This window comes from Phocoena sinus, chromosome 3, assembly GCF_008692025.1.
Source record: "Phocoena sinus isolate mPhoSin1 chromosome 3, mPhoSin1.pri, whole genome shotgun sequence".
Classification (NCBI taxonomy): domain Eukaryota; kingdom Metazoa; phylum Chordata; class Mammalia; order Artiodactyla; family Phocoenidae; genus Phocoena; species Phocoena sinus.
Genome location: NC_045765.1, coordinates 62,068,570 through 62,095,040, shown reverse-complemented (window position 1 = coordinate 62,095,040; position 26,471 = coordinate 62,068,570). Strand labels below are relative to the sequence as shown.

Below are 26,471 nucleotides of genomic sequence, written 5' to 3'. Positions count from 1 at the left end.
GTGCTAGTAATCATGTCTATAGGGAAGGATGAGATAAGCAGACAGGTGCCTTTCAACTGTTGTCATTCTGTTAAGGGCAGGTATCATATTGTAATGGGTATGGATATTGGAATTAGGTAGGCTGCCCTGAATTCATGGCTTTATCCTTGTTGAGCAAATTACTTATCATCTTATCCCTTCCTTTCATTTATTCATTTGTTAAACTAATTAAATAATTTCTTTATTTAATCAATAATGTGTCACACTTGTTATGTGCTAGATACACTGTACTAGCTACTGGCTTCTCAAGTGGATTCTTTTCTCTGGCTTTTAAACATACTCAGGTCTCTCCCATGACCTCAGATTTCATTTCACTCCAGTTACGGTCTGTCTCCATCTTCCCCTTTACAGGCAATTTTTTCAAAAGAGTTGTTGATACTCACTGTCTCCATTTCTTGACTTCCTCCTGACTCCTACTCTAGCCCCATTCTTGTACTGAAACAGCTCCAACTAAGGTCACAAATAACCTCTGTATTAATTAGGATAATGCTATTGCTATACAAAATAGACCTCCTTATCTCAGTGAATGACACCCCCATCCATCCAGTGACACGAACCTAAGTCTGTCTTGACAGCTTCCTTGGCATCTATATTCAGTTCTTTACCAAGTCCTATGGATTTCGCCTAACTGGCTCTTCATTCTGTTTCTCTCCATCTCTATGAGAACCATTCTTGTTCAAGCTACCATCGTCTTTCCCTGGTCTAATGTCTTAATCTCCTGGTCTATCTTTGTCCATTCTGTCCCCCTACAAAACATTCTTAGTACATTCAGTGTAATATTTTCAGAATACATATAAAATGACAGTAAAGACAGACACTGCATCCACTCACCTAATCTAGTTGTTAACAGATACTGGACAGAAGATATGAAAGAAAATGGTCAGTTTAGCCTTCTGATGAAAGATGCTGAGAGATCTCTTGGAATCCAAAAGCAGGGATGCTTCTGGCCCTGGGTATAATGAAGTAGGGAACTTATTTAAAAGACCCTGAGGCAGTTCTCTCTGTTTGATTGCTTTGTCAATGTGACCGTAGAACTTAGGTCTGTTGATTAAGAATCTTCCTTGGATTTGCTTGGATGGGCATCACTAAGGTTTGCCTTTATACTCTTTTTACTGTGTGTCTTTTACTGAACAATCCCTTATCTAAGGTGTACAGTCAAAAAGAAAACAATACAAAAGTAATTGGCAAAAATTATCTTTCTTCTAAATTAATATAATTTATACTTTGAGAACTTATTTACCATAAAATAAAAATAATAAAATATTACATATAAGGCAAATATTTTTAAAGTTTTAGTAATGTACATTTCATGTATATACAACTCATTTTTTATACTATCAAAAATTTATTTCATGAAAAAAGTCCAAATATATTGCTGCTTTCCTAAGATTTTATTCTGAATCATTGTGGTAAGTTTAATTGATCTTTCTTTTCCTCCTGTTTAAATATATACCTATTTTTCAGCAATGAGGTTTTACTGACCTTACAGAATAAATTGGTGACTTTAAAAATAAAAAATAAACTGTGCAGTCTTTAGATGTTTTCAAGTACCTTTGCCTGTCTGTTATGTATCATCATGTTTTTTTTTGTTTTTTGGGTTTTTTTTGCGGTACGCGGGCCTCTCACTGTTGTGGCCTCTCCCGTTGCGGAGCACAGGCTCTGAACGCTCAGGCTCAGCGGCCATGGCTCACGGGCCCAGCTACTCCGTGGCATGTGGGATCTTCCTGGACTGGGTCACGAACCCATGTCCCCTGCATCGGCAGGCGGACTCTCAACCACTGCGCCACCAGAGATGCCCAAGAGTTATACCTTTTAATATGAGAAAGCTATCCACAGGGAGTGGATGAGGGGCCATTTGTTTTTGTGTTTTTTGAAAGTACAGCATGAAAGATTGACTAAGTAACAGAATATTTTACATAAGTTCTTGATTTTCGTTTTCTATAGGCATGGCGAAAAGGTCAGTCTCAGCTCCAAGTGTGCAGAAATTGACCGAGAGATGATAAGTTCTCTTGGGGTTTCCAAATCTGTGCTAAATAATGTCATTTTCTGTCACCAAGAAGAGTCTAATTGGCCTTTAAGTGAAGGAAAGGCTTTGAAGCAAAAATTTGATGAGATTTTTTCCGCAACAAGGTTTGTAACCTTTAATTAGATTTTGTAGTCCATTAAGTTATTGAGCCAGAGTTGCAATTTAGATGCTTCTTTTTTTTAAACAGAAAGATATTGTAAAGCAAGAAAGTCAGCAGTTACTACCTCTTATCCAGTGGCAACCAGTCAGCATATTTCCTTTCAGTTTTCTTTCTTTGCATCTTTATTTACCTGCTTGACAGTATATATATAACATTTGTACTTACTATTATGTCATAAGCATTTTCTAAGTTATTAAAAACTCTTTGTAAATGTAATCTTAATGACTGCATTATAGTCCATTGTTTGAATATACTATAATTTGCTTAGCCAGAAATTTGATTTTTATTTAATATCTTCAAAGGTACATTAAAGCCTTGGAAACACTTCGGCAGGTACGTCAGACACAAGGTCAGAAAGTAAAAGAATGTCAAACAGAACTAAAATATCTGAAGCAAAATAAGGAAAAAGCTTGTGATATTCGCGATCAGATTACTCGTAAGGAAGCGCAGTTAACATCGTCAAAGGAAATTGTCAAATCCTATGAGAATGAACTTGATCCATTGAAGGTAATTTGGTTTCTTGTATGCTGAGGAGAAGGTTACCATTTACCGTGGTATCTCTCACCCGAAAAGCATTATTTTTCTGTGCATTTGAATGGTGTGTATATTTCTTGAAAAAATTATCAGAGACTATATAATGTTATGGTTCATGTCTTACGTCTGTATTTAAGTTGCCCAAAGAGCTTGGTTTTGAGGGTAAACAAATTTGTAGCATCATATTAAATTAGTAATGTAGATCACTAATTTTTTTTTTTTTTGCGGTACGCAGGCCTCTCACTGTTGTGGCCTCTCCCATTGTGGAGCACAGGCTCCGGACGCGCAGGCTCAACGGCCATGGCTCACGGGCCCAGCTGCTCCGCGGCATGTGGGATCTTCCCAGACCGGGCACAAACCCGTGTCCCCTGCATTGGCAGGCGGACTCTCAACTACTGTGCCACCAGGGAAGCCCTAGATGACTAATTTTTAAATATCAGTGTAATGGCTCAACCTTACAGTTCTGTATTCTTAAGGAGACAGGTCTCCTTAAGAGACCTGTCTTTTTTTTTTTTTTAATTGACAGGTCTTTCTAGGGAATTTTTATAATTTGCAGGATGTTCTTGACATTACACAAAATTTGAAATGGGTGCATAACGTGTTGATATATTTGCAAATGAGTTAGCTTTCTAAATTCTGTGGTTTATAAGTAAGATCTTAAAGAAATCCCATTTATTCTCACAAGCATTTATTAAGTGTTTCCTGTGTGCCAGGGTATACTATGCTTGGGGCTATAGGTACAAGGAGAACTACAATAGTGTCCTTGCCCCTTAAGGTATTCCTAGTCTAATTAAGAGTATTCTTAAAAATGGCTTTTTAAATTTACAGATAATGGGAGATTTAAGAAAAAAAAATTTAATTATTGATTTAGCTTTTTAAAACTCACCTATAAATGCTGGTATAGATCTTGGAATTGTAATACGGAAAAACTTTGATTTTCTGTCCCAGTGCCCATTGACATGAATGCATCTTTTTTTTTTTTGCGGTACATGGGCCTCTCATTGTTGTGGCCTCTCCCGTTGCGGAGCACAGGCTCCGGACGTGCAGGCTCAGCGGCCGTGGCTCATAGGCCCAGCCGCTCTGCGGCATGTGGGATCTTCCCGGACCGGGGCACGAACCCGTGTCCCCTGCATCGGCAGGCGGACTCTCAACCACTGCACCACCAGGGAAGCCCATGAATGCATCTTTTAATGAATATTTATTGTTTTGTGCATAGCACTGTGCTAGGTGCTCTTGGGAATAAGGAAGCCAAAGACTTAGACGTTGCTTTTAATGATCTTATAGTCTAGCTGGAGAAATAAGGAATATATTTTAAAAGATAGTTAGGATTACAAAGAAATAAAGTGAAGAGCTATGTGAATGATATAATTTAGAACAGAAGTTCCCAACCCCTGGGCCATAGACCAGTACCGGCCCGTGGCCTTTTAGGAACCAGGCTGCACAGCAGGAGGTGAGTGGCGGATAAGCGAGCAAGCTTCATTTGCTCCTCCCCATTGCTCTCATTACTGCCTGAACCATCACTCCGCCAACCCTGCCCCAGCCTGTGGAAAAATTGTTTTCCACGAAACCGGTCCCTGGTGCCAAAAAGGTTGGGGGCTGCTGGTTTAGAACATAGGATCTTTAAGAGCTAAAAGATGGTGACTGTGGCACAAGTGAGAAAAGAAAAGAAAAAATGGGTAAATTGGACTTCATCAAAAGAAAAACGTTTTGTTCTACAAACTCTACCATCAAGAAAGCAAAAACACAACCCATAGAATGGGAGAATATATTTGCAAGTCACATATGTGATAAGGAACGTCTATCTGGGTTATATGAAGAACCCAGTAAAAAAAAGTAACACAATTTGAAAATGCACAAAGGCTCTGAATAGATATTTCTCCAGGGAATATATGTGTGTATCCAATAAGCACATGAAAAGAAGCTTGACGTCATTATTCATCAGGGAGATGCAAATCAGAATCACAATGAGCTATTACTTCACACCCACTAGAATGGCTAAAAGTCAAAAAGATAGGTAATAATTATTGAAAAGGATGTGGAGAAATTGGAACCTTCATACATGATGGTGGGAATGTTAAATGGGGCAACCACTTTGGAAAATAGTTCAGCAGTTCCTCAAAATGTTAAACATAGGGACTTCTCTGGTGGTGCAGTGGTTAAGAATCCACCTGCTAATGCAGGGGACATGGGTTTGAGCCCTGGTCTGGGAAGATCCCACATGGTGGAGCAGCTAAGCCCATGCGCCACAACTACTGAGCCCGCATGCTACAGCTACTGAAGCCCGCGCACGTGGAGCCTGTGCTCCACAGCAAGAGAAGCCACTGCAATGAGAAGCCTGCATGCTGCAACGAAGGGTAACCCCTGCTCCCCGCAACTAGAGAAAGCCCACATGCAGCAGCGAAGACCCAACACAGCCAAAAATAAATTAAAATAATAAATAAATTAAAAGAAAATGTTAAACGTAGAGTTACCATATGACCTGGCCATTTTACTCCTTATACCCAAGAGCAATTAAAATGTACATCTATACAAAAACTTATATAGGAAAGTTCATAACAGCATTATTCATAATAGCCAAAAAATGGAAACAATTCAGATATCCATTAACTGATCAATAAAATGTGACATATCCATACATGGAATATTATTCAGCTTTAATAAAAGTATGAAGTTCTGATACAAGCTACAGTAGGCAAGAACCTTGAAAACATGTTAATTGAAAGAAGCCAATCATAAAAGACTACATAATTGTATGATGCCATTCCATTTATTTGAAATGTCCAGAATAGGCAAATCTATAGAGACAGAAAATAGACTAGCAGTTGCCTAGGGTAGTGGGTAGAGACGAATAAATAGTGACTGCTTAAGGGCACAGAGTTTCTTTTCTGGAAGTGAAAATGTCATGGGGGATGGTTGCACAACTCTGAATATACTAAAATATGTTGAATTGTACACTTTAAATGGGTGAATTGTATGGTAGGTGAGTTCCATCTCAATAAAGTGATTTTTAAAGTGATGGCCTGGCCTTTGGGATGAAACTGCCATCTTCCAGTAATTCACCAACATGACCAACACAAAGGGAAAGAGGAGGGGCACCTGCTATATGTTCTTTAGGCCTTTTAGGAAACATGGAGGTGTTCCTTTGGCCACATACATGCAGATCTACAAAAGTGATATTGTAGATATCGAGGGAATGGGCACTGTTCAAAAAGGAATGCCCTGGGCTTCCCTGGTGGCACAGTGGTTGAGAGTCTGCCTGCCGATTCAGGGGATACGGGTTCGTGCCCCGGTCCGGGAAGGTCCCACATGCCGCAGAGCAGCTGGGCCGTGAGCCATGGCCGCTGAGCCTGCGTGTCTGGAGCCTGTGCTCCACAACGGGAGAGGCCACAACAGTGAGAGGCCCGCGTACCGCAAAAAAAAAAAAAAAAAAAAAGGAATGCCCCACAAATGTTACCATGGCAAAACTGGAAGAGTCTACAGTGCTACCCAGCATGCTTTTGGCATTGTTGTAAATAAGCAAGTTAAGGGCAAGATTCTTGCCAAGAGAATTAGTGTGCGTGTCAAGCATATTAAGCACTCTAAGAGCCAAGATAGCTTCCTGAAGCAGTCTGAAGGAAAATGATCAGAAAAAGAAGGAAGCCAAGCAGAAAGGTACTTAGGTTTAGCTGAAGTGCCAGCCTTCTCCACCCAGAGAAGCACACTTTGTGAGAACCAATAGAAAAGAGCCTGAACTGTTGGAACCCATTCCCTATGAATTCATGGCATGATAGGTGTAAGGAAAATAAAAGACCTGGAAAGTGATAGCCTGGAATGGAAAACTATCACAAGACCTTCAAGGGAGAAGCTGATCTGGGCCATAAAGATGGGGAAAAATCAAATTGACAGACTAGAAGCTATTTTATATGTTTGTTTTGTTTTTTGTAATCTTTTTTTAAAATTTGTTTATTTATTTGGTTACGCCAGGTCTTAGCTGCAGTGGGCAGGCTTCTTAATTGTGGCTTGCCAGCTCCTTAGTTGCAGCTCCAGGGCTCCTTAGTTGTGGCATGTGAACTCTTAGTTGCGGCGTGCATGTGGAATCTAGTTCCCCGACCAGGGATTGAACCCGGTCCCCCTGCATTGGGAGCTCAGAGTCTTATCCACTCTGCCACCAGGGAAGTCCCTGTATGTTTGTTTTTATTTTGCATTTTTTTCTTTTAAAACTAATATGTGCTCACAATGAAAAAAATATGGAAGAATATTAGTTGAAAAGTAAGAGAGGCTCTTCCTACTCCTCATGTCTGACCTCCCAGATATGTCTTATGATCAAGTGGGTTTTCTTGCAAAAATACACTATATGTGTGTATACAAACATGCACATGTATATATGTACATATTCACAAATACCAGCTTATTAAAACAGGACTGTGAGGAAGAGCCTGGGTTAAGTAAATCAAGGTAAAAGGAGTGGGAGTTAGGATTTGCAGTCAGATTATGAAGAGCCTAATGGGTTTAGAATTTAGTGCAATAGACATAAGAGTGAGAAAAAGTATGTTATATTTTAGAAGTAGTTGTTCTAATAACTGTGTGTAGGTACTGTGGTAGTTACCAAGATATTGGAACACATTTTATTTTCTTCAGGAGCAGCCTGGTTGGAAAGATGACAAGCACATATAAGGCAGAAAAAGGCAAGAGCTGTGAGAGCTTTGAGGAGGAAAGAAGAGAAAGTCTGAGGTGGCCAGAGAGGATTTCATAGGACTGAATTTGGGGTACCATTTTGTTGACCTTAAGTAGATTGGTGATTACAGATACGGTGACAGCAAAATGCAGGCTGTCTTTGAACAGTATCAAGGAAATCCTCATAGCTGAAATGGAGCATTTGTATAGGAAATAATGTCAGAGTAGAGCTAAGTGATAATACCTGGTATTTATTGAGCAGTGCCAGGATTCTAAACAAGGCTGTAGCAAACGTTGAGGTGTTTGTTCATTTCTTTATTTGTATTTAATTTTGGCTAGTCCAAGGGTTTAATCTTACTCTCTGTATCTTTAGAGCCTAGCCTGGTGCCTGACACTTAGCAGGTGGTTCAGTAAATATTTATTAAGTGGATGATTTCCAAAGTCCTTTTTTTTTTTTAGCTCTGAGTTAAAAGGATTTTTCCCTTCATAGAACTCAGCATAAAGCTTGAATCAGATCATCTTCCCAGCAGCCATCCAGAAGACAGCTCCATTTCGGTACTGCACTATAATTCATGCTTTCCCATTTTTACAGATTTCCTACATTTTCACGAACGCTCTCATAAACTACTTTATTCCCATACCACCACATCCTATCCTGACCTTGGCCCACTTAGCCCTGTTTTCCTTTCTTTCCCTCAATGGAAATGGCTTGAGAAATTTGTTTTCAAGTTCAAAACCACCCTCTGGCCCTCTTATTTATTCTTCCACACATAATTTCATGATCCTTGTGCACCTTATAGCCCAAGTGCCTGATTCTTTTGTCTTATTTCACACACCTAAGCTTTGAACACTCTGCTGCTATATTTTTTGTTGTCTTTCTATTTGTTTTAGCTTCTTTTACTAGGTTGTGTGCTCTGGGGATAGAGCCTGTGTTTTGTGCTCTGGGGTTCGAGCCAAAACACAGATGTCAAAGAAGGAATCCCCAGTATCTAGTTACTGGCTGGATTTAAGGAATGAAGCAGCTAGAGATGTCACAAAAGATCTAAACCAAGATAATGTTTTTTGTTTTTTTTTTTTTAATTTATTTTATTTATTTATTTTTGGCTGCTTTGGGTCTTTGTTGCTGCACACAGGCTTTCTCTAGTTGCAGCGAGCAGGGGCTACTCTTTGTTGTGGCCTGTGGGCTTCTCATTGCGATGGCTTCTCTTACTGCGGAGCATGGGCTCTTGGTGCGCGGGCTTCAGTAGTTGTGGCACGTGGGCTTCAGTAGTTGTGGCTTGCGGGCTCTAGAGTGAAGGCTCAGTAGTTGTGGTGCATGGGCTTAGTTGCTCCATGGCAAGTGGGATCTTCCCGGACCAGGGATTGAACCCATGTCCCCTGCATTGGCAGGTGGATTCTTAACCGCTGCACCATCAGGGAACCTCCAAGATAATGTTAATGCTTCTACAATACAGTGAAAACATTGGTAGAAACCGAGTAGTTTCTGAGAAGTAGGGTACCATAACAGAGGTGTTAATATTTATTGCTCTTAAGAATGAATCCAGTTCTCTTTGTTACATTGTTCAAAGATATTTTGTGAACACAGAATTTTTTTCACAAGTAATGTGAATGGTCCCGTTCATTGAGGGCCTACTGTATGCCCAGTTGCTGATCAAAGTGCTCTAAAATGTATTATGTGAGCCCCACAGTAACCCCGTGAAGTTTCATAGATGAGAAAAGTGAGGCACAGGTATTCACGTTGGAAGTAAGGGGTAAAGCCAGGATTTGATTCCAGGCTTCTCTGATTCCTAAACTGATACTTTTTTTTTCTTTAGTCAGATTTATTGAAATATAATTTGCATTTAGTAAAATCCACCCTTTTGAAAGTATATGATTTGATGAGTTTGGACAAATGCATACAGTAGCATTACTATCAGTACAGTCAAGATATAGAACATTTCCACCCCAAATAGTTCTCTCAAGTCTATTTGTAGTCGGTCCCCTACCTCCATTTCCAGACCTTGGTAATCCCTGATTTGTTTTCTGTCAGTATAGTTTTGCCTTTTCCAATGAATGCGACATCAGTGGAGTCATACATTATATAGCTTTTTGTGTCTGACTTCTTAGCATAATGCTTTTAAATTTATGTGGTTGCATGTACGAGTAGTTCATTCCTTTTTATTGCTGAGGGTATTCCATTGTAAGGATATATTACAGTTTGTTCATCCATTCCTTTGTTGTTGGACTTCAGGTTGTTATCAGCTTTTAGCTATTACAAATAAAACTGCTATAAACTTCTGTGTACAGGTCTTTGTTTGGAGATATGTTTTCATCTCTCTTGGGTAACTCCCTAGGAGTGGGATTGCTAGGTTGTGTGTTAAGTGTATGTTTTACCTTAAGAGCTGCCAAACTATTTTTCAAAGTGGCACATTTGGTAGTCCCACAACAATGTACAAGAGTGCAGTTGCACTTCGTCCTTGTCAGCACTTAGTATTACCAGCTTTTTATTTTAGCCATTAAAATAGATGTGTGATAGAATCTCTGAGCAGCTTTTCTTTTTTCATTATAGTTTTAATTTGCATTTTCCTAATGTTAATCAACGTTGAGCATCTTTTTATGTGCTTATTTGCCATTTGAATATCGTTTTCGGTAAAGTGTCTATGCATATCTTTTGCCTGTTTTCAATAGGTTTTTTTTGTGTGTATTTTTTGTTTTTGGTCTTACTATTGAAGCTGTGAGAGTTCTTTAATTATTCTGGATATAAGCCCTAATTGGGTATGTGTTTTGCAAATTTTTTTTTTCTTCTTAACTGCTTTCAAAGGGCAGGAGTTTTTAATTTTGATGAAGTCCAGTATATCCAAATTTTCTCTTACAGTTTTTGCTTTTTGTTTCCTATCTAGGAAATCTTTGCCTGACCCAAGGTCACAAAGATTTTCTTCTTGAAGTTTTCTAGTCTGAGTTGTTATATTTAAGTATATGTTCTATTTCAGGTTAACTTTGAATATGGTATGAGGTAAGGTTGAGATTTACTTCTGTTTTTTTTTAAGTTAGTTTTTATTAGAGTATAGTTGCTTTACAATGTTGTGTTAGTTTCTGCTGTGCAGCAAAGTGAATCAGCTCTATGGAGATTTACTTCTTTACATAGAGATGTCCAATCATTCCAGCTCCCAGAGCCTGTAGTCTTAATTGTTATACCATCCTGCCTCCCAGTCTCATCTCCCATACAGTGCTCATTGACCATTCCGAAAATCTTCAGGGCCCTTAAGAATTATGCTAAGTCTACTGTGCCTGTGCTCTGTAAATGGAGCAATCTGGATGGCAGCATCTCTGTTTACAACATGGTTTATTGAATATTTTAGACCCACTGTTGAGATCTGCTGCTCAGAAAAAAAAAAGGATTTTCTTTCTCCCCCACATATTACTGCTCATCGGCCATGCATCTGGTCACCCAAGAGTGCTCATGGAGATGTACAATGAGATTCATGTTTTCATGTCTGCTAACACAGCATCCATTCTGCAGCCCATGGATCAAGAAGTCATTTTGACTTTTAAATCTTTTTAAGAAATACATTTCGTAAGGCTATAGCTGCCATAGATAGTAATTCCAGTGATGGATCTGGGTAAATTGAAAACTTTCTGGAAAGGATTCACCATTCTAGATGCCATTAAGAACATTTGTGATTCATGGGAAGAGATCAACATATGAACACTTTTTTTAAGACATAATACTATTGCACACTTCTACAGTATAGTGTAAACAACTTTTATATGCACTGTGAAGCCAAAAAATTGTGTGACTTGCTTTATTGCAATAATCACTTTATTGCAGTGGTCTGGAACTGAACCCAGTATATCTCTGAAGTTTGCCTGTAGTGTCATAATGATTAGAGGGAATGTATGGCAGCACCTAGTACAATGTCTGCAGTATAGCAGACATTTGATCAATGATAGCTAGGACTGTTATTATTGGTAAAAATTTTTTTTTCAAATCTCTCTTTCAGCTAACATACTGAACACTTGTTACATGTGCTGAGGAAGCATTGGTGAACAAAGTAAAGTTTCTGTGGTGATAACGTGTTACCTATTAATATACAAATCATAAGATATGGTATTAGTATAATTTATCAAATGACATTGAAGTTGAGGATGCATTTTGGTGCAGCTGTGAAAGCCTACAATGGATATCTGTAATAATGTATTAGTTTAAAAATTAGGTTCTAAAAATGTCTTAGAAGAGGAGTTGGTCAGCCTAGAGGCAAACACCAGAAGAGTATCCAAGGAGGGAAGACTCTGAGCCAGGTCACTCATATTCCTAGGAGATGAGGCAACCAGCTGTCCCTGGAAGCAGGCCACCGAGATCATTTGTCACATTTCACTTGTGATGCACCATGAGTTTCCAGTCCACTCAGTAGTTCTAATTCTTTTTAAATAAATCAAATAGTTAACCTTTTAAGGATTAAGTTCTGTTTTTTTTAATTTTTGGCTGTGTTGGGTCTTCATTGCTGCTCATAGGCTTTCTCTAGTTACGGCAAGCGGGGGCTACTCTGTGTTGCAGTGCGCGCACTTCTCATTGTGGTGGCCTCTCCTGTTGGGGAGCACAGGCTCCAGGCACGTGGGCTCAGCAGTTGTGACTCACGGGCTTTAGAGCACAGGCTCAGTAGTTGTGGCACATGGGCTTAGTTGCTCCATGACACGTGGGATCTTTCCGGACCAGGACTTGAACCCATGTCCCCTGCATTGGCAGGCGGATTCTTAGCCACTGTGCCACCAGGGAAGTTCCAAGGATTAAGTTCTTAAAATGTGGTACTTTACATAATGTGGCTCCAAGTACCCAATGAATGAATGACTTTTGTGGGAGCTGTTGAAGGCAGGGGATGGGCTTTGGAGTTAGAAGGGAGTTAAATTCCTGCTTTTCTTTACTATCTGTAAGGAGTTGGACAAATTACTTAATGTCTCTGATCCTCAGTTTCTCAGTGCTCCCTTTATAGCAGTGTTACCATTAAATGAGATCACTTTTACTAAGTGCCTGGTCCTGGGACATGTTATTTATCTTCAGTTATTTGCAGTATAAACTATAGTGAATTCTGTTTATGTAGGGTATTTGTTTATTTTCAGAATCGTCTAAAAGAAATTGAACAAAATCTCTCTAAAATAATGAGACTCGACAATGAAATTAAAGCTTTGGATAGCCGAAAGAAGCAAATGGAAAAAGATAATAGTGAACTGGAACAGAAAATGGAAAAGGTTTGTGGTGGTAGAATTTTGTTTTACTTCAGAATTTTGAGATTATTATAATGAACCTCATTTGATTCCATTTTGACAGTCATATTTTGAAACAAACATACAAATCTTGATGTTTATGTTACTTCCATGTTTATGTTAAAAAGAAGGATATTGAATAAGCTTTGGTTCATATTTTGTACCTTAGACTGATACCTTGTTATACATTAAAGCTCTTTATTTTGGTTCTACACAGGTTTTTCAAGGGTCTGATGAGCAGCTAAATGATTTATATCACAATCACCAGAGAACAGTTAGGGAGAAAGAAAGGAGACTGGTAGAATGTCAGCGTGAACTGGAAAAATTAAATAAAGAATCTAGGCTTCTCAATGAAGAAAAATCAGAACTACTTGTTGAACAGGGTAAGAGACAGTGTTTACTTGGTCTTTTTCCCTATTATAATATCACACATTTTCTACATTAATGACAAATCTCCAGGGAATTATGCTGAGTGAAAAGTCTCAAAAGATTATATATAGTATGTTTCCACTTTATATGACATTTTGAAATGCCAAAATTTTAGAAATGTAGAACAGATTAGTGGTGGCCAGGGTTACCCAGTAGGAGGAAAAGCAGGAGGAAGGTTAATGTGGTTATGGTTTTAAAAAAACCGAGAGGGGTTCTTATGGTATTGGAACTGTTCAGTATCTTGGCTGTCATGGTGGATATAAGAACCAACACAGTTGATAAAATTATGTAGAACTTAATACACACACAGATATGAGTAAAACTGGGGAAATAAGAATAAGATTGATGGATTGTATCAGTGTCAGTATCCTGGTTGTGATATACTATAATTTTGCAAATTACTAAAAGAAAACACAGTTTTTTTACTCAACAACAGTTCTGACGCCAGGTGTGTGGGTTTTCCCACACCAAACAATTCTCCAATTCTCAGTGAACACCAACTAAGTGTCCTGTAATTTAATTCAGTTCTGACACTCCCTGTCCGGAGTTAGCATAGACCCCACAGATTAAGGGCTCAGTCTCATGAGACTGTCTCCCACTCCACTCCAGCTGCCAATCCCAAGTCCCAGGTTGTCTGGCACCTGTACTTCTGACCACTGGCTGTAAATCAGGGGTTCCCACAACCCTTCTCTCAGGTTCAGTAATTTTCTATAACAGCTCCTAGAACTCAGGGAAGCACTTACTATTACCAGTTTATTAAGGATATAGCTCAGGAACACCCAGATGGAAGAGATGCATAGGGTAAGGTATGGGGGAGGGACACTGAGCTTTCATGCCTTCTCCACATGCGCGACTTAGCACCTCCATGTCGTATTCATGGAAGCTCTTTGAATGCCATTGCTTAGGGTTTTTATGGAAGTAATCATGTAGACATGATTAATTAAGTCATTGGCCATTGGTGATTGAACTCAGACTTCAGCCCCTCACCAGAAATGGGAGGGGTGGGTACTGAAACTTCCTACTCTCTAATCACAGAGCTGATTCCTCTGACGACCAGGTCCCATTCTCCAGGAGTCACCTCATTAGAATAAACTCAGGTACAGTTGAAAGGGACTTTTAATGAATAACAAAAGATACTCCTGTCACCCCTATCACTGAGAAATTTTAAGTGTTTTTGGAGCTCTGTACCAGGAGCCAAGGACAAAAACCAAATATGTATTTCTTACTGCATCTCAATACAATAGTTACCATTTGGGGAAACTGAGCAAAGGATGTAAGAGATCTTGCTCTTTTATTTTTTAAAATATCTGATAAAAGAATTACTATGATTGTGTTTTTTAAAGGTCGTCTACAGCTACAAGCAGATCGTCATCAAGAACATATGCGAGCTAGAGATTCATTAATTCAGTCTTTGGCAACACAGCTAGAATTGGATGGCTTTGAGCATGGACCATTCAGTGAGAGACAGATAAAAAATTTTCACAAACTTGTGAGAGAGAGGCAAGAAAAGGAAGCAGAAACCGCCAGGCAACTGATGGTAAATACTGTTATTTTCTTTTGTTTGTATCAGATTGTCTAGTTGAATTGTTTTAATTTTTGGATTGACCTTAGTTTGTCATATTTTTGGATTAGTGTTAGGATAAAATTTGCTATGAGGTAGAATAAAACCTTTATGGAAGCAAATTTTTTAAAGTTTATAAGTATAAAAGTACAAAGAATATATAGACCTATGTTTTTTATTTGATTTTAAGTAAAATTTCAAAGCTAATTGTAAAGAAAAAGTTTGCTCGAAGTTAATAATGATTATCTCTGGGTTATGATCATTATATTTTTTATGCTTTTCTATATTTTCCTCAGAGTGCATGTGTTACTTTTGCATCAAAGAAACTTTTTCTTAATGAAGTTTTTAGTGAAAAAATTGTTAATGCTCATGCTTCTCATTATGTATTTAGAATGACTTTGCAGAAAAAGAGACTCTGAAACAAAAACAGATAGATGAGATAAGGGATAAGAAAACTGGACTGGGAAGAATAATAGAGCTAAAATCAGAAATCCTAACTAAGAAGCAGAATGAGCTGAAAAATGTGAAGTATGAATTACAGCAGTTGGAAGGATCTTCAGACAGAATTCTTGAACTGGACCAGGAGCTCACAAAAGCTGTAAGATACTATTTGAGCAATCTAATAATTTTAAGGTGTAAGATATTTAGAAGTATTTTATCTTTTGCTAATCCTGAGATTATGGCATTTTAATAAAAATGTCAACCTTGTCTATCAATCTCACGTAAAATGAATTTATCTGAATATCTTAATGACCCAACTCTGCTCCTGGAACCTGGTGGATTGAAAATTAGAATCATCTAAGGAAACTTAAAATAAAAAACTTATGCTTAGACCTTAAACCTTCCAAATAAAAATCTCTAAGAGTGGGGCATAGAAATGTGTTCAAGTCAGAACTGGGTGATTCTTATGAGTACCTTGGTTGAGAACCACTTACCTAAGTTTAAAAAAAAAGTATTTTCCCTCTAGGTTCCACACACTACAGATTTTATATGATTATTGCTGTGTTATCACTTCTTCTGTGGTAGAAACTTTCTTAGCCCACCTCTTCCTTTCGTGAATTTCCAGAATTTCTTCTTTGTTTCTAATCTCTTCCCTTCCTTCACACCTCCATTACCAAAATAAGCATCCTAAAGCTTGGCAAATGCCACTTTCAGGTCCCATCTTGATAATTTAAACATTTCTATTTACTCCCAAACTTAACATCTAGCATACATTTTTGTCAGTTTAGCACGATATTGTCCTGTTGTGATGGGGAGATACTGTTCAGGGACCATATCACACGATTTTTAGTTTCTATATGCCAGGCAATGTAGTGAGTTACATGGGTACTTGATAAATGCTTAGTTATTGATTGAAGAGTCACTAAACTGTATACTTAAGCATATTTTTCTTAATTTTGCACTAATTTTCACTTTTCCCTCCTGTTTGACTCTTCCAGATTTATTTACTAAGTCTCTACTGTTATAAAATAGTAAGGTAACTTTATAAGATCTTTCTTAAAAATTTTATTACTTCTGCTTTTCCTGTTGTTGGATAAAATCAAACAGTAATATTTTGACCATCCTGAGGAGTAGCTGATTTCTAATACACTTTGTCATTATTTTAACACAACACATATAAACCTGTTCATTTATTTGAATTATTAAGGAACGTGAGCTAAGCAAAGCTGAGAAAAACAGCAATGTAGAAAGTCTAAAAACAGAAGTAATAAGCCTTCAAAATGAGAAAGCAGATCTAGACAGGACCCTGCGTAAATTGGACCAGGAGATGGAGCAGTTAAATCATCATACAGCAACACGTACCCAGATGGAGATGCTGACCAAAGACAAAGTATGACCTTTCTTTTTGTTCTAATTATACTTTCTGGTATTTAGTATAGCTTATCTTACATTCATAATCGTTACACTGTGAAGTATTTAGTTGATATTGGCTTTTTACTTTAGGGGTTAAGTGAACTTAATATAAAGTTTTCAAGTTTAAAAACTGTTTTCTAATTACAAAGAAATAATAATATAGAAGTGTATACACACAAACACACACGTGTACATTGCTGTTAATTTTTATCGTATACCATACAGAAGTTTTAATTTTTATATCATCAGACTTGTTATTCTTTTCTCTAATGGCTTAGAAAGTCCATCCTCACGTTAAGAGTTTAAGAAATTTTCAGGAGTTCCTTGGTGGTCTAGTGGTTAGGATTTGGTGCTTTCACTGCCATGGCCCAGGTTCAGTCTCTGGTCGGGGCGCTGAGATATTCCTCAAGCAGTGAGGCATGGCCAAAATTTTTTAAAAAAAAGAAGAAATTTTATATTTTCTTCTTGCATTTTTGTAGTTTTATTTTTTAAGCTTAGAACTGTAATCAATCTAAAATTTATTTTTGTTCTTTATATAATGTGGAGATATTGAGCTTTATTTTTAAACGATTTTTTTTCCTATAGGCTGACAAAGATGAACAAATCAGAAAAATAAAATCTAGGCACAGTGATGAATTAACTTCATTGTTAGGATATTTTCCCAACAAAAAACAGCTTGAAGACTGGCTTCATAGTAAATCAAAAGAAATTAATCAGACCAGGAACAGACTTGCCAAATTGAAGTAAGTAGTTACAACATTTGAAGATGTAGTAGAAGTCTCTTATTTCATGCTTTCACTTTTAATTGTTTTGAAATCATTTATTGTCACGAAGTGGTATGTCTTATTAATTGACTTTGATTTTCCCATATTTTACAAATTAAGTAAAATGGTAACAGATAGTGAGTTGAGCTTCTTTTTCCTTGAAAGTTTGCAGAACTAAGTGAGAGGATTAAAATATTCCTTTATAAAAAGTGAGACCTGAAACTATAAAACTCCTAGAAGATAACATAGAGGAAAAGTTTCATTGTATTGAAATTGGCAATGATTTCTTGGATATGACACCAAAAGCACAGGCAGCAGAAGCAAAAATAGACAAATGGGACTATATCATACTTAAAAACTGCTGCACAGCAAAGGGAACGATCAACAGGGAAAAGGCAATCAACAGAATGGGAGAAAACATTTGCAAATTATATATCTGATAAGGGGTTAGTATCCAGAATATGTAAAGAACTCATACAACTTAATAATAAAAAAATAAATACCCGGATTAAAAAAGTGGGCAGAGGGACTTCCCTGGTGGTGCAGTGGTTGGGACTCCGAGCTCCCAACGCAGGGGGCCCGGGTTCGATCCCTGCTCAGGGAACTAGATCCCACAACTAAGAGTTCACATGCCACAGCTAGGGAGTCCGCCTACTGCAACTAAGACCTGGCACAACCAAATAAATAAATATTTTAAAAAATAAACGGGCAGAGGACTTGAATAGACATTTCTCCAAAGAATATATACAGATGGTCAACAGCATATGAAAAGATGCTCAAGATGATGCTAGTCATCAAGGAAATGCAAATCAAAACCACAGTGATACCACTTCACACCACTTAGGATGACCATTATCCAAAAAAACAGAAAATATAGTAGTGTGTTATAATAAGCTATAATGGAAAAGAATCTGAAAAAGAATAATATAACTGAATCACTTTGCTTTATACCTGAAACTGACACAACATTGTAAATCAACTATACTTCAATTAAAAGATAAAATAAGAAGTTGAAAAAAAACCAAAATAACAAGTGTTGGTGAGGATGTTGAGAAATTGGAACCCTCTGCACTATTAATGGGAGTGTAAAATGGTGCAGTTACTGTAGAAAACCTGTGGAGGTTCTTCAAAAAATTAGGAAAAGAATAACTAGATGATCCAGGAATTCCACTTCTGAGTATATATTCAAACGAATTGAAAACATGATCTCAAAGAGATATTTGCTAATCCATGTTCACTGCAGCATTATTCACAATAGCCAAGAGGTGGAAGCAACCTAAATGATGGATGAATGGATAAAGAAAAACTGGTGTATGTATAATGGAATATTATTTATCTTTGAAAAAGAAGGAAGTCCTCTCATATGCTATGACTTGATGAACCTTGAGGATATTATGCTTGAGGATATTAAAGCGAAGTAAGCTAGGCACAAAAAGACGAGTACTGCTTAGTTTCACTTATGTGAAGTATCCAAAGATGTCGAACTCTTAGAAAGTATGTAGAATGGAGGTTCAGAGTAGCCAGGGGGCGGGGGCGGAGGGGGGCTAGTTTTTCAGTGGGTATAGAGTTTAAGTTTTGCAAGATGAAAACGTTTTAGAGACCTGTTGCACAACAATGTGCATATAGTTAACACTACTGTGCTGTACAGTTAAAAATGGTTAAGATGTTAAATTTTATGTTTTTCCCACAGTTTAAAAAAGTGATCCATTTTTTCAAATATTACCTTGAGTGTTACTTGGATAAGAGGGTCAAAAATTCCACACATATTTTTGAGGAAGATAGTGGATTTGACCATGTTAAATTTGTGTTTCTCGTGGAAATGTCTGTTAGGGAATAGAATACTGGAGTTTGAAGTTCAGAAGACTGGAAGTTGTTGCTTTGTAAGCGATAATTGGAGTCAGTAGGTCATGTCAACTTGAAGGAGTTATTCAAAGAGAAGAGAAAAAATTGTAGTTAGACTCCTGGAAAACACCAACATTTAAACTGTTGGCAAGCAAAGGAAGAGGAGCAAGCGAAGTCAGTGCCCCAGGAGCCAGGATGAGAACAAGACAGGAGTGATGTCTGGGTTGCCTTGAGAAAATAGTCTTTCAAGGAGGGGTTCAACGGTGTTTGGTGCTGCTCAGATAGTGATCTTAATGAGCAATGCTCAATGACTAGGATGGTGAGAGAATCATCTACATGTTATTTTTTTTCCAAATTTTTACTGTGACTCACAATGGGAAGTATCAAGATGAGGCACATGTGCACTCACACAGATTTATCTGAAACAAATTTCTTAAAATAGTACCTATCCTAACCACACACAATCTACTCCAATATATTCTACATATTATGCTTAATTTTTCAAAATATGCTGAATACAATGCATTGAATTGATTATATGACTTGCGTAATGCATCAGAACCTGTAAATTGAAAACCCCTGATCTGTGTGGGCATGGAGGCTGGCTAGGATTATATTTAAGAGTTGGAGTGGAAATAAATTGTACCAGTGAGCAAAGTCTTTAATGAATGAGAGGCAGTGAATGACCAGGTTGTAAGTAGGTGACAGCAACAAGGAGGGAACAAAGGAAAAGTTTTTACAGGAGGGAACGGTAGTACAGTTGTGAAAGGGTCCACACAGAGTTAGGGGAATGTTCTCCTTTTTTTTTCTTCCCTCCAGATCTGGCAAGCATATTCTCCTTGCTGAGGCTCTTAACCCAAGATCTAAGACCATGAACCCCTGCAAAACCAAGCAGGGTTTTATCTGTACACATTTTTCTGGGAGCAGGCATATGACCAGGGTGAGTCCATGTGCTAGAGGGTAGATTCAGGCAGTAGTAGACTGTTGCCATGACTTCTAAAAAAAAAGTGCTTGGTCACAGCAGACCTTTGTAATATTTTCTGGCAGAGTTTGTCTTGTATCTACCTTCTCACACTTTTCATTTCTCATGTTTTAAAATTGTAATCCATATATGTTCTTATTTTAGCAAGGAACTGGCTTCAGCTGAGCAAAATAAAAATCATATAAATAATGAGCTAAAAAGGAAGGAAGAGAAGTTGTCCAGCTATGAAGACAAACTGTTTGATGTTTGTGGTAGCCAGGATTTTGAAAGTGACTTAGACAGGCTTAAAGAAGAAATTGAAAAATCCTCAAAACAACGAGGTAGGTTACCTACTTTATATTAGAAAAGGCATTTTGATGTTTTGGAATTTTCGTTCACAGGTAACTGTTAAGGATGGGAGATTTTAAAACTTGGTTCTGGAGCTCGTTGGCTTAAATTTCAGTTCTGGTTCTACAACCTACTTGCTGTGTGACTTTGGGCAAGTTATCGAAACCTTTCTGTACTTCAGATTCATTAATAATTGCCTACCACGTGTAGGGTGTTAGGGAGGAGTAAATGAGATTATAGTTTCTGGCACATAACAAGCTTTAAAAGTTTTATACTTGTGTGTTACCAGAAAATAATTTCTACAAATCTGAATGTATTGTGCCATTGGGAAGATTTAAATATCAGAATTTTGATTTCTTTCATTGTGTGTTTATAAAGCAAGAAGAATAATTATGTATTTACAGAAAAGGATATAACCATGTTGACAAAACTGTATTTTGTATTCTTTTCACTGGGAGTATATATATATTTTTTTAAATAGCCATGCTGGCTGGAGCTACGGCCGTTTACTCCCAATTCATTACTCAGCTAACGGATGAAGACCAGTCGTGTTGCCCTGTCTGTCAGAGAGTTTTTCAGACAGAAGCTGAATTACAAGAAGTCATCAATGATTTGCAGTCTAAGCTGAGGCTTGCTCCAGATAAGCTCAAGTCAACAGAATCAGAGCTAAAGAAAAAAGAAAAGCGGCGTGATGAAATGCTGGGACTAGTGCCCATGAGGTGAGAATAGGGATTTACTATTACTGTACCTGTACAGCAGCACTGTAAGAGGTACCTATTCCACTGTCTAACATATGGTAGGTATTCAGTAAGCAAGAGTTGAATGAATAAAGGTTAAAGTCAGGATTCTAAGCCAGTATGCTCATCTCATGTTATTTATGTGATAAGAAAGAATTATTTTGTTTCAAGCTAAGCTTGTTTCTTAAACTAGTCACAGGGTAGATATAATCCTTAATTTGTGTATGTTTGTTTCATTCCTGAGACTTGGCTTGAGGGCAGAAATTTTGATAGATTTTATAACTATGTGTCTCTTTCTAAACCCAGCAAAGAATTAAAGTACCGGAAAGCTCCCCTCAAGAGACAAATTTTAAACTATACTTTTATGTTTTTCTCACTTCCAGAAAGAATGAATCATAGATGATTTCTATTATTTATTTTTCCCTTGCTTGTGTAAGAAGTTCAGATGATTTTCTATTTATAAATAAAATCAAGTCAGAAAGTATGTGATGATTGCCTTGGTGTCTCCCAGAGCACAAAGATGGTCACAGAGACCAGTAAGACATGACCTTCATGGAGCTGATGGTCTATGTAAGGAGCAAAGCTCTCAGAATTAGACATAGAAAGCTGGGCTTAATAAAGTACTTAATTGGTTCAAACAAATGTATTAATTAGGAAGAGAGAAGCCAGTGGACTACAGAATCAGAATAGGATTTTGAGAACAGGGTAGGAAGAGGGATGTAAAGCATAGGGAGGGTGGTTTGACTTATTTAAGAGGAGGAAAGGGGAGAGGGTGTGTGTAAAGAGTAGGAGAGTAAGACCTGTGCTGCAGTAGAAACATTATCTGGAGTTTGAGAACTTATTTGTAGTGATTGATTCACATAAGTAGGGGAGATAGAGCTACAATTATGTTCAGACCTAGTTATAGCTCTATTAGGTGATGGGGAGCCATCCTAAGAGATTTAATGAAAGATGTGTTTTAGGAAAATTAATCTAATGTTAATACATTGGATGAAAGTGAGACAAACTCTGGAAACAAAAAAACCCGGAGGGTATGTTGTCCTGGAAAACTGAAAAGGAGTTTAAGGAAGAGAAGGAAGGGAAGATGCAAGAAGATGCGCTTTGTGGTAGCCAGCCTCTAAGATGGTCCCCAATGATCCCTGCCTCCTAGTATTCACACTCTTGTATTAGTCTTCTCTCATGTTCCAGGATTGGTCTGTGTAACCAATAAAGTACAACGGAAGTGATAGCGTGTCCCTTCCAGCATATCCCATACCATCATGAATGAAATTTCAGCTGAAAATGTACCTATTTATCATGTTTATTAGTACTGACTTGGGTTCATTTTTTATAACACCTCATTTAAATAAAAACTCCATATTTTTCCCACAGGTTTTTTTCAGTACTGTATCTGTGTTGGTTGGTCCCTTTTACATAAAATTCCCTTGGAAAAAGAATGCTGTCACAAAATTGAGTTTCTGAAAAATTTAAAAAACAAAAGAGAAAACCCTACTAGAGCTCAGTAACCATTCTCTCAGGAAATATCTTTACTGTTTCTTAGAGTACTTATTTTAGCGTCTTAGGTAATCATCAGAAAAGAAGGCACCAAAACCTGGACCACATCAATAAGGGGTTTTTGTGTGTGTGTGAAAATGTAAAAATGGGGTTAAAATTGAATGGATGCCTATAGTTCTCTGCAAAAATGTCCCAGTCAAGTGAATGCTTGACTGTCATTAGGCTATCATAGCTTTGTCACTTTCTAGGTACTGGGTACATAACTTAAGACCAACTTCTGGTCTATAACACTGGGAAGTAATGTGGGCATGAATTATTCATAATCTGAATATGTTCATATTTATTCAGGGAATTTTTTCATTGCTCTGGTATAAAAAAATTACAGGTCTCTGTCACTCAGATCAATTCAGGTTGGCATTTCTTGGTCATAGTATGGACTTTAAAAAAATCATTAAGTAATAACAATATCTGAGAGCTAATCCTTGAGTTTCTGGTTTATTATAAGGCTCCCATTAGAAACCAATTGAATTTATTATACTAATTTGATTTTAAGAATTTGGGATTTTTCTGAAATAAGCTTAATAGCTTTTTGGTTTAAAGATTACTACAAGTTTTATTGTTTCAGAGGTATCAACAAAAATAGGTAAGGGGCCAGTACCTGCCATAGGGATGGTAATTCATTAGCTAGAGTAGCAGCAGTAAAGTGGGTTTAACAGCTTTTGTACCATAAACCCATGTAGCATTTGACTGAGTGGTTTCCTTCTTTCCTATTTTCTTTCCTTCCTTCCTTCTGTCCTGCCATCAGTTTTTAAACTTTTTTATTTTGAAATAATTTTAGACTTACAGAAAATTTACAAAAATAGTACAGAGAATTCACATATACTCTTCACCCAGCTTCTCCTGATGTTCACAGTTTATGTAACCATAATATGGTTATCAAAGTCGAGAAATTAACTTTGGTATAATTCTATTAATTAAACTACAAGCCATATTTGAATTTTAGCAGTCTTTCTATTTAATATCCTTTGTCTATTTCAGGATCCAACTCAGGAGTCCCACATTGCATATACTTGTTATTTCTCCTTAGGCTCTTGTAGTCTACCATAGTTCTTCTTTGTCTTTGACAGTCTTTCTTTGTCTTTCATGGTCTTGACACTTATGATGAGTATGGTCAGGTAATTTGTAAAATATCTTTCAGTTTGGCAAACAATATGGTAAAAATTACTGGTATCAAGATCTGTCAATAGGTACTATTTATAAAATCAGTGGACAGAGGTTTGAGGAGAAATAGGCTATTTACATTTTCTTCAATGTATTTCTCCTATGATACTTATTGATTACATAGAGAAAAATAGTAACTTTACAATGGGTAAATCTGGCCTACACCTTCTTAAATAAGAGTAACATACTGACATCATGTACCCACTGATGTGTTGCCCTAAGAAGGATACAACATCACTTCTGTGGTACTCTTGCCAAAAATACATAACCTCAATATCATTATGAGAAAACATTAGATTGCTTATTTTTAATTGTGTATGTTCTGTGAAGGCAAAGCATAATTGATTTGAAGGAGAAGGAAATACCAGAATTAAGAAACAAACTGCAGAATGTGAACAGAGACATACAGCGCCTAAAGAATGACATAGAAGAACAGGAAACACTTTTGGGTACAATTATACCTGAGGAAGAAAGTGCTAAAGTGTGTCTGACAGATGTTACAATTATGGAGAGGTTCCAGGTAAGTTTACTGCAGTTTAAGGCAGAATAAAACTAGTTTCATGGTGGTTTGAATATGAAATGTGAGTGTTAAAGATAGTAGCTAGTATTCTGGTACAGATTGTGTTTAGAGTTCCCTATCCTGAATTTCAGGTAGTCTCAGGGAGTAACTGCTTAGCTTATTTATATTCCTGAGTTTAGATTTTATTATCCTTAAGTTCTGAGAATTAAGAAGTAGTCTTGTTTATTTTTCATTTTTAGTCTGCTTCCTTTTGTTTACATCATTTAAATTAATTTCATCATAAAAATTAATTTTATTTTTATCCTTGAAAATTTGTTAAAATTATATCTGAGAGCAGTTACAAATTAGATTTTAAAAAGTAAAAGCAGTTAATTCTTAAAGATTTTGAATAATGATAATGGCATAAGTTTCTTAAAGGAAATAACTTTGATTTATTCTTAAGATGGAACTTAAGGATGTTGAAAGAAAAATTGCACAACAAGCAGCTAAACTCCAAGGACTAGATTTGGATAGAACTGTTCAACAAGTAAACCAGGAAAAACAAGAAAAGCAACACAAATTAGATACAGGTAATAGAGACTGTTTCCTTATAAAGACTTCAACATTCCCAACATATGCTTTTTATCATAAATTTTATAACTATTATGTGGACAAAGAACAGCCTTTCTTCCAGTCCATGGTATATGCAGTTCCTTTTCTCAAAGGCATCACTTCTCCTCTGTTTCCTTTCTTTGCAGAACAGATTTTTTTTTTTTTTTTTTTTTTTTTTGTGGTACGCGGGCCTCTCACTGTTGTGGCCTCTCCTGCTGCGGAGCACAGGCTCCGGACGCGCAGGCTCAGCGGCCATGGCTCACGGGCCCAGCCGCTCCGTAGCATGTGGGATCTTCCCGGACTGGGGCATGAACCCGTGTCCCCTGCATCGGCAGGAGGACTCTCAGCTACTGCGCACCAGGGAAACCCCAGAACAGATTTTGAATGATGAGTAACAAATGAGCTGTACTCTTTCTCAGTCATATCTGCCCCATTCAGGAGGGGACAGCAAGCAGGTTTGGGAGCTGGACAGGTTCTTGTGGCATTTTTATTGGAGTAGGTGGGACCCACAGAAACTCAGCCTTTGGGAATGCCACAGAGACCTATAAAACTGGAATGAGGCTGCTTATAGTATTTCCTATACCCTTACATTAATCACTGTATCAATATGTTTTCATGCAGTTTCCAGTAAGATTGAATTGAATCGTAAGCTTATACAGGACCAGCAGGAACAAATTCAGCACCTAAAAAGTACAACAAATGAACTTAAATCAGAGAAACTTCAGATATCCACTAATTTACAACGTCGTCAGCAACTGGAGGAGCAGACTGTGGAATTATCCACTGAAGTTCAGTCCTTATACAGAGAAATAAAGGTAAAAACATTCATGCATATTAGTTTTAAAAATCAGTTCAAATATGTGAAATTCTCTTTATTGGGGCAATGGCCAGAACTATGGTTATTGTGAGGATCAAGTGAAAATGGTATATAGAACTTCTACTAATAGGTAAAAATTTCTGGAAGAAGATTTATTGACCATAATAAGGAAGAACTGGCTGCCTGGTTAAGTAGTGAACTTCCTGTTACTGGAGGTGGTCTGGTGGTGGCTGGCTAACTCCATATAAGGATTCCTACTTGTATGGGAGGTTTGTCTTACCTACAGATCCTATATCCCTGACAGACACTGCCTCTCAGGCATAGCACTTTTTCTTTTTAAATCCAGATGTAGTCTCGGAATACTTCCCACTACACTGAGGAGGGACTGAGTTGACACATGGAATGGAACCCATTTGGCATCCCTCATCTAGATTTATCAAATCTAAGACCCAACCAATTAAATCTGGTTAGAATCTGATTAGAATCTGTTACTAATTACTGTAAATGTTTCTTAAGTAGTTTTGGATTACAAAATAACAGAGGCTTAGAGTATGGTATAAAATGTACTACCTTACATTTGTATTTTTCATTGCTTATAAAGCACTTTGACATTAAACCGTTCAGTGTCTCATTTTGTATTCAGTGTATCATTTTGATAAATGTGACTAAATCTCCTTTTTAT

General features: G+C 37.4%; 1 protein-coding gene and 1 pseudogene across 2 annotated transcripts in view; both read left to right on the top strand.

Moving 5' to 3' along the window:
* The window catches only part of RAD50 (RAD50 double strand break repair protein), a 99,215-nt gene that overhangs the window by 27,949 nt on the left and 44,795 nt on the right, over nt 1–26,471 (top strand). For both annotated transcript variants that reach the window (XM_032627516.1, XM_032627517.1), the window contains 13 exons: nt 1,984–2,169; nt 2,528–2,732; nt 12,507–12,635; nt 12,868–13,033; nt 14,423–14,616; nt 15,032–15,238; nt 16,289–16,471; nt 17,080–17,237; nt 20,227–20,402; nt 20,891–21,128; nt 24,192–24,381; nt 24,824–24,950; nt 25,594–25,787. In XM_032627516.1, the coding sequence (XP_032483407.1) occupies nt 1,984–2,169; nt 2,528–2,732; nt 12,507–12,635; nt 12,868–13,033; nt 14,423–14,616; nt 15,032–15,238; nt 16,289–16,471; nt 17,080–17,237; nt 20,227–20,402; nt 20,891–21,128; nt 24,192–24,381; nt 24,824–24,950; nt 25,594–25,787 (2,353 nt within the window). The remainder of the gene's footprint in view (nt 1–1,983; nt 2,170–2,527; nt 2,733–12,506; nt 12,636–12,867; nt 13,034–14,422; nt 14,617–15,031; nt 15,239–16,288; nt 16,472–17,079; nt 17,238–20,226; nt 20,403–20,890; nt 21,129–24,191; nt 24,382–24,823; nt 24,951–25,593; nt 25,788–26,471) is intronic.
* LOC116751516 lies at nt 5,726–6,526 on the top strand (annotated as a pseudogene).